A 9,001-nucleotide genomic window follows, 5' to 3' on the forward strand; every position below is an offset into this window, starting at 1 on the left:
CAAACTAGATCACCCAAAGAGAACAGTAGCACCTCTGTCCAAACTGGCAGTTGGATGGGTAGGCTGATGTTTGATCCCTATTCTCTAGGCAGCCTCAAGAAAGGACTAAATTGCTATGACCAGGACAGAATTGTCTTAAGAAACGTGTCATTCTTCAGAGATGGTCCCGTAGACTGCCTGGTGGTTAAGGAAGAATTTGTAATTCATGCTCACCGTGCAGAGCATTCCTTAGAATGAATGGAACTTGGCCAAAGAGCCATTTGAAGTCCCACAGTATCCTGTGGAAAGTCTTACTCCCCACCTTGTCTTCTCAATATTATGAGAAAGAGAGAACCCCTCAGCAGAAATTGTGATGATCCCCTCAGAATAGGCTCTCTGTACTCTCTTCCCTTTGGGATAGATTTTACTCGAGTCTTCCATTCCCTTTCCCACCCCACGCCTCCTGTTGAAATCTGGTTCTAGGAGTTTGGTTTCCAGATGTCTCCTTTACCCCCCCCCCACCCCCCCGCTCCCCCATTTCTACAGCATCTTTTAGTTTTCTGTCCTGAGCCTACAGAAGCTGACCCTTCTACAGGCTGGTAGAGCCTCTATCAAACGGGCACCCGGAGTTCCAAAGAGTGAAGGAGGAGATGCTACAGAAAAGTCCCCACGCCCAGTAGCGTGTCTACTCAGACCTTTTCAAGTTGCTCCAGGGCACAGCTCACCTGCCGCGCGCAGAAAGGAGCACACAGCGTTTCCAGTACCCACGCCGCTCCCCAGGGAACTGGGAAGTCCAGGCTTCCGGCACCTGGCGCCCTCTCTTCCTGCTCGGTTACTAAGGGAGCACGTGAACTCCCCTTTTCCTTCAGAGGCGAGAGCCTGAAAAGGTCTCAGTTCAGTCCCTCTAATCACAATGCATCTGCTCCCTCCCTCAGGGACGCCACTCTCCAGCGAATCGCTCGCGGCGTTTGCGGGCAAGTGTTTTGTCTCAGGTGACAGCTGAGCACAGAGTCGCGGCCCGGCTCCCGCGTACCCACTCCCCCTGTCCGCGATGGTAAATGATACAATGGCCTCACGGGAGATGCCTCTCTCTCGCGGTGCATTTCTCTTGAATGCGGATCAAGACCGTCGCTACTTTCTTCCAACTCCGAAAAAGTTTCTTATTCCCAAACCGGGCTCTCTGCGCAGCCACGCCGCAAGTCAGACGCTGCGGCGGTCTCGCCTGCCAAGGCGCGAAGGAAAGGTTTTTGTGGGAGGCTCCCCCAGTTGGACGCGCCGCTAGGACCCTTTCAAGAGCTCCATAAAAGTCGCTGGAATAAATGCGCTCAATTGCCTGCGCACCACTTGGCTGAGCCCCACTTCCTTGCGCCCCAATTTCTTTACATTCCTGAGTCCTTTCTCCGCTTCTGGGCGCCCCTACCCTGCCCAGTGTTGACAGCCTAAGGAGAGGAAGTGGTGTGGGGGGAGAGAAGGGGGACGCGGGCTGGTGGCTTGGCTCTGCGATGCTGACCCGGGCCCCTTTGCCAGCTTCCTCTCTCCACCCTGTCTGGAAGCCTTCCCTCCCCGGAGACAGCCCCCTCGTCTTCTCAGTGGCGGCTCCCTTGCGCCCCTCCCTATCCTCGTCCCTCCTACCTCTCGATCCGGCGGGCGCCCAGCATCTCCTAATCCGCTCTCCTCTTTCCCCACCCGGGGAAGGCCACTTTGCGGTGACTGCGCACCCTGGGCTGAGTCAGTAGGCGGAGCTGCTGGGCAGCAGATCGTAGCGCCCCCCACTGTAGACCACCACGCCAGGCGGGTAGTAGACCAGGTCTGGCTCCGCGGTCGGGTGGAGAGGTGCCAGGGCCTGCAGCCCCTGATCTTCGGGCTCTGGCTTGGTGGTGGCGGTGAAAGGGCGCATGCTGGTGAGAGAGGGCGACGCGATGCGCCACAGCAGACTCTTGAGCGCTTTGCGGAACTCGCGGCGCACGAGGCAGTAGAGGATGGGGTTGAGACAGCTGTTGGAATGAGCCAGGCACACGCTCACCGGGAACGCGTATACCTGGCATAGGAAATACTCTTGGCTGAAGGGCACCGCGTTGAACTTGATGAGGATGCTCCAGGTGGTGAGCGCCTGGTTGGGCAGCCAACACAGGAAGAATGATAGGACCACGATGGTCACTGATTTGGTGACTTTGGACCGTCTCCGGGCGCTGGCTGCGGCCAGGCTGCCCCGGGCAGCCGAGGCTCCTCCTTCGGTCCCTGCCACTCGGCGATCGGAGATGAAGCGCACCAGCAGCAGATAGCACAGGCTGATGATACACAAGGGCAGCACGAAGCCTAGCAGCACCTTCTGCAGGTGGTAGAGGCCCAGCCAGAACTGTCTGTCGCCGCCCAGCAACTTGTCTGGGAAGCGCACCAGGCACAGCTCCTCGCCCATCACCTTGATAGTGGTGGAGAAGATGGCATTGGGCAACGACGCCAGCGCGGCGGAGGCCCAGATCAATACGCACAGTGCTTTGGCTGAGAAGCAGCAGCTGCCCCCCAGGCTTTTGCCGCAGCAGTCGCACCGGCCGTGCCTTCGGGTCCTGTGGCTCTTAAGAGCCGAGGCCACCGAGTGGTAGCGCGCCACGCTCATGGAGGTGAGGAAGAAGACGCTGGCGTACATGTTCATGGACGTCACTATGGATACGATCTTACACATGGCCTTGCCGAAGGGCCATTTGAAGTCCAGAGCGTTTTCCACCGCCCAGAAGGGCAGGGTGAGTACGAACTGAAAGTCTGTCAGCGCCAGGTTGGTGACGAAGAGGTTGATGGAGGACTTGCGCCATCCCTGCTTACTCTTCATCAGGTAGAGCACCAGCAGGTTGCCGGTCAGGCCCAACGCGCAAACCACCCAGTACACCACGCTGATGAGGACCCGCACCCGGGCCTCGGTGTCTGCACTTTCTGTCCCGCCGGTGCCCGGGGGATGCCCCGGCGCCGCGCCATCAGGCAGCTCTAGCCCCAGATCCCACCACAAGTCCTGAAGCTGCAGCGACGCGTTGCCGCTGGTGTTGGCCGCCTGCAGAAGGTACGGGATCATACTGAAGAGTTCTGCGAGCTCGTCTCCGCCATCCGCCTTCTTCATGGTGACTGTCGTGGCACAGGTACCTGCAAGCACAGGTGCCTCTAGGTCATGTTCCAGGAGGACTTCAAGACCTAAGCGAGTCCAACGCACTGGGGGTTCTGTCCCCGCGAGGGCGCAGGGCGTTCGTGGGAGCTTTCAAGGCAGCAGTTGCACATGGCTCTTGGGTACTGGGTGCCAAAAGCTTCTCTGGCCCGCGGCGGCGTTGGGGCGCGAGAGTTGGTCTCCGCGTCTGTTCTGGAGCGGAGTTCTAGAACCGAGCAGCGCAGCTCCGAAGGCGAGCGGTGGGCGTCCAAGGGTTCTCTGGCTGAGCTCGGAAGATCCTTGCTGTACGATCCAGACGTTCCCGCACTGCGTTTGTTGGGCACTAGCTATACCCACCCTGCCCCTCAGGACCTCTATTGGGGGCCCGCTCCTTCTCTTTCAAATACCTTTGTCGGTTTCCTTTGCTGCTGCAGCTCGGACGAGGTTTCTGCCCTTTGAGAGGAAAAAGAGAGGGGAGTTCCATCTATCTCGCTCTGACTCTCCGGAGGTCTTTCGAAGTCATCCTCCCAGCCTTGCGCCTCCACCTCTCCGCTGTTGTCAGCTCCCAGTGAGTTGCCAGCCGCTGTCACCGGAATTACTCGCACCCGCAAAACCTAGGCTGCGGGCTCCCAGGGAGCATGCGTAAACCCCCGCGCTAGTTGAGGGGCGCTTTCCGAGGTGCTGAACTTCGCCACGCCCGCTTCGGGAAGGAGGAAGCGTGGGCGGCAGGGAGAGCCCACCAGAAGATTCTCCTTTTCCTCTTCAAAGTTTCAGAAGAAGATGGTTGTAACCCTTTATTTTCCTATGTTTCTGGAGAGAGTCGGCTTTGATTTGCTCTCCCTTCTTGTTTATTCCCAAACATAACTGCAGGTATTAGAATTTTTTTCTTTCTTCTTTACTCTCACTTTATCTTTGAAATGATACCATTCGATGAAAGATGGTTCTAAAAATTCAAGATCTCCTACCCATTTTTATTTTTAAAAGCAACGGTAGTGGCTTCTTTTCATGCCCAGACCCCAAGTCAGATGATGGGCTTTTACTGGATAAACACAAATTCCACGTCCCCTTCTTTAATTATCTAACCACTTTACTTGGTGTCTGTGATTGTCACGATTTTCAAAGCTTCTTCATATAGCAGAACTATAGGTTCAAGTGTTGCCCTCTGCCTTTGGTATGTACTAAGAACTGAAGTTAGGCAGAGAGTATACAATTGGGGAGCTGACTTCACAGACACTAGATACCTCCCGTCCAGCTCTCAGCCCAAAGCTCTTTCACAAATTGCTTACTCACATGCATTCTCTTTACCTTGATGCAGTTGGAATAGGGAATTCTATGAGGCTGTTTTTGGACCACCAGCCCCTTACTTTCACTACGATTATAATCAAAACTCTTTAGCAGGTGTTTTTCAGACCAATGGAAGTAAATGTTAAGGAATCTTCTAAGTTACTTTGGGCAAGGGGAACCAGTGTAAACCATTTGAATTACTTCTCAAAACGCAGTTTATATAAATGCCAGCTCAACTGCTCAATGTAAATTATACTTCTTAGGGTGAAATTAAGAAATTTGAAATGTTTTCTGCACTGTCCCCGCCTAAACTGAGACAAAAATATGTTAAGCATAATTGTCCTCTCTTCTGTGGAGTTCACGACTTACAGAGATGAAGAGGATGTGGCTTTAAAGCAGCAGAGATAGTAAAATAGTTAAAAAAGAAATGTGGTACCCAAAACATATGAAGGGAAGCTGAAACAATCTGGATTCCAAAGCAAGAACACAGTTCCAAGCAGAGAACATGCTTCCCTATACACTCTGGACTTCTCCAGTTGCCGGCTAGAGGGCGTCAGGGCTTTAGAAAAAAAAAATCAAAACCAACCACCTTGAACAGCTCTAATCTGGAGAAGTTCATTCAGCCCAGCTCTGATTATTGCTCCCAATCCACAAGTTGCCTCTGTGGACACCTCTTATCTCTGTTTTAGTATCCTCATCTTTAAGCTCACTTTTCACTTCATGTTTTACTAATTCTTTCTCCATCAAAATTTTCTCCTTTATTTAAAAAAAGAAGTTAAAAAAATATTTCAAGGTGCTATTGAAAAATGAGGAAGCCTATGGCATACTCTGACAATCCTTTGCCTTGTTTTTCACACCTGTATATGGAAGGAATTACAGTTTTTAAATATTCTGAGGATAGATGCTAAGTAGGTGACATCAGAGTCACCTAGAGTCACATCGAGTCACATAGAGCTGGGGAGCTCCTCCCAGCCCTATGCTGGCCCAGAGATTCTGATTCTCAGTGGATTTGGAAAAGGATCCAAGACTGTACATTTGCTTAAGTTTATTTTCATTTATTTTGAGACAGAGATAGAGAGCAAGTGCGGGAGGGACAGAGAGAGAGACGGAGACCAAATCCCAAGCAGGGTCTGAGATGTCAGCACAGAGCCCAATATGGGGCTTGAATTCATGAACTGTGAGATCATGACTTGAGCTGAAATCAAGAGTTGGATGCTTAGCTGACTGAGCCACCCAGGTGCCCCAAGACTCTACAACTTAAATGCATTCTTCCAGATGATACTAATTTTTTTCTAAGTTTGGGAATATCTGGCCTTTTATTTTTTTCTAACTTTCCAGGTAAAAAAATATTAAGTTCCCAAAAGTAATGAATGTCCAGTGGTGGTTTATCACACCCTAATATTGGAAACAAAGGAAGAGAAAGAGGTCTTGGCAAGTTTCCTTAAAATCACATTTGGGTCCAACAATGACATTTTCTTCATTGTGGGACTGAGAGGGCCATGTGCTCCTGTGGTATGTCAGACAGCACATCTCAGACTGAGCCCTCGGGAGAGGCTGTCCCACGTGCGACTCTCCAAGAATTCAGCCAGAATGCTTCTAAGGCTAGAATATTCATTTCTGAATCTGCTCTCTGAAAATGAACCAGAGATCATGTACAGCAATTTATAGTATCACTTAACTAAGCCTGTGTTATGGAAGCAAAAATCCCTTTTCAAAGAAGTTCTTTTCCAACACTAACTAAAGATATTTTAGACCCATTATCCTAAAAATATGGGCCACATTTTTCTCAGACATCATCTAAAAAATTCAAGGAGAGAAACGTATCAGTGGTGGTTAAGTATCATTTAATTATACAAGGTCATAATCCAAATAATGTAATATATGACAAACAAGTTAGTAAAGGCTAGGATGTGGGTTTGAGGGAGCCTGGTATCACATGGATAGTTTGTTCTGGGCAGACTGTAGCAAGACAGAAGCACTTGAGCTGGATCTAAATGAGAAGACAGGAAATTACAGGAGTCAGGTTAGAGAGAAGATATATAATCTGAACTTCTTGATTCTGGGATTCTACAAAGAAAAGTGGGTTTTCAGATAAAATAGAAAAGAATCTATTCTTTCAAGATTCCTTTGGAATATGTGCAGATAATCTTCACTCTGAATTATTTCTTTTCAGTCTGCAGATAGCACAGAATTTTATTGTACCAAAATTATGAATTGAATTCCTAATATGCACAAAGCAATGTGTTAGGTGTTTGGATGTAAAACAACAAAAACAACAATGGTACAGGGGCGCCTGGGTGGCGCAGTCGGTTAAGCGTCCGACTTCAGCCAGGTCACGATCTCGCGGTCCGTGAGTTCGAGCCCCGCGTCGGGCTCTGGGCTGATGGCTCAGAGCCTGGAGCCTGTTTCCGATTCTGTGTCTCCCTCTCTCTCTGCCCCTCCCCCATTCATGCTCTGTCTCCTTCTGTCCCAAAAATAAATAAACGTTGAAAAAAAAAATTAAAAAAAAACAACAATGGTACAATAATGATAATAATAATAATAATAAAAGCAATGATAACCATTCATATTTCACATTTATTTGGAAACTATTATTTTTCTAGGGTTGTTGTAACAAATTATCACAAAATGGGTGGTTTAAAAGAACAAAAATTTATTATCTCAAAATCCTCAACACTAGAAGTCAGAAATCAGGGTGTTGTCAGAGTTGGTTCCTTGGATGTTCTGAGGGAGAAAACATACCATGCCTCTCTCCTAACTTCTGGTGAGTCTATGTTGATTCCTTGGTTTGTAACAGTATCATTGTTATCTCTGTCATTGTCTTCAGATGGCATTTCTCCTTTCTGTGTGTATCTTTGTGTCTCTGTCTTCTCTCTATATAAGGACACCAGTCACTGAATTAGTGTCTACTCTAATCCTATATGACTTCATCCTAATCTGCAAAAGTTATATATTTACATTTCCAAACAGGGTCACATTAACAGGTACCGGGAACTAGGACCTGAACATATCTTTTTAGGGGACACAATTATACCCACTACAGGTAACAACTGTGTCCACTGTGCAAAGGTTTTTATCTGCATTATCTCACCTAATACTCACAAGTGAGGTTAATACTACTATCATCCCAGATCTGATTTCCAGCCTTTTATCCCCAGAACTCTAGAGTTGCATATCCAACTGTTACTTGATGCTTCAACATGGTTGCCGATTTCCTTCAGATTTTTCAATCTTAGTAAATGGCATTACTATTCACATAACCATTCAAACTAAAAACCCAAGAGTAGGGGCACCTGGGTGGCTCAGTCGGTTAAGTGTCCGACTGCAGCTCAGGTCATGATCTCACAGTCCGTGAGTTCGAGCCCTGCATCAGGCTCTGTGCTGACAGCTCGGAGCCTGGAGCCTGCTTCAGATTCTGTGTCTCCCTCTCTCTCTGCCCCTCCCCTGCTCATGCTCTGTCTCTCTGTGTCTCAAAAATAAAAATAAAAACATTAAAAAAATTTTTAAAAAACCCAAGAGTAATTCTTTACCTCTCATTTTCCCTTACACTTAATTGAACTCAATGTAGCAGGTCTTAGTAGCATGTTCTCAAGAACAAAAACAAAAACAAACCCCCCAAATTCCTGAATCCACCTACTTCTTCCTATTTTTCAATTTCTCTCTGTGTTAGGTATCTCTTGCTGAATAATAATTTATGTTAAAAATTTATGGCTTAAAATAACAGTCTGTGTAGTTCAGGAACCCAAGTGCGGCATAGTGTCATTGGCTCAAGGTCTAGCATGAGGTTGCAGTCAACCTATCAGCTGGTGTTGTGGTCTTATTTAATTAATTTAGCAGTAGAGAGGGGAATTTGCCTTTAAGTTCATTCACAAGGTTGTTGGCAGACCTTGATCTTTCACTCTGTGAGATGCTTCACAATATAGCAGCTGGGTTCTGGCAGGGTAATGAAGGGGGGTGGGCAGGGAGAGGAATCGGCATGAAATCTATATGGTGTTTTTATAATCTAGTAAAAGAAGTGGCACTCCTATCACTTCTGCCACATCACCTTCTTTAGAGGCCAGTCAATAAGTCCAGTCCACACTCAGGGAGAGGGGAGTTATACAGGAATATGATTACTAGGCAGCAGAGATCATTGGGACTATCTTGAAAGCTGACTACCACAATAGGGCACGTTGTCACAACACCCAGCAGGAAACAGGAGTTGAAGACCTACTCAACTGAGTAGATATCTCAACAGCGGCACAGTGCTGGGACAATAAAGATTGAAGTTAAAGCCTAGTAAAATGGAAGGGAATATTAAGTAAGCAGGCCAGGCTTTCAGTCCAAACCCCCAGAGGCACATCCTAAGGGTAAGTTCTACACTCTATTCTCAACAACCAGAAAACACACACTTCCTTCAAATACACATAGAACATTCACCAAAATAGACCACATGCTGGGTCAAATTCAAGTTTCAACACATTTCAAAGGATTGAAATCATACAGACCATGTATTTTAAGCACAGTGGAATTAAACTAGAAATCAACAAAAGAATGATTACTATAAGTCCTCAAATGTTTCACAATTAGGTCACATATTTTAAACAACCCTGATTAAAGATGAACTAAAAT

At 47.8% G+C, this 9,001-nt stretch overlaps 1 protein-coding gene across 1 annotated transcript; it reads right to left on the minus strand.

Moving 5' to 3' along the window:
* Nucleotides 1-495: 495 nt before the first annotated feature.
* On the minus strand, nt 496-4,362 carry RXFP3 (relaxin family peptide receptor 3). The gene has a single exon (XM_043600256.1). The coding sequence runs from the start codon at nt 3,083-3,085 to the stop codon at nt 1,709-1,711; it is 1,377 nt and encodes a 458-aa protein (XP_043456191.1). The 5' UTR covers nt 3,086-4,362; the 3' UTR covers nt 496-1,708.
* Between the last annotated feature and the right edge of the window lie 4,639 nt (nt 4,363-9,001).

Source organism: Prionailurus bengalensis, chromosome A1 (genome assembly GCF_016509475.1).
Source record: "Prionailurus bengalensis isolate Pbe53 chromosome A1, Fcat_Pben_1.1_paternal_pri, whole genome shotgun sequence".
In the NCBI taxonomy this organism is placed as follows: domain Eukaryota; kingdom Metazoa; phylum Chordata; class Mammalia; order Carnivora; family Felidae; genus Prionailurus; species Prionailurus bengalensis.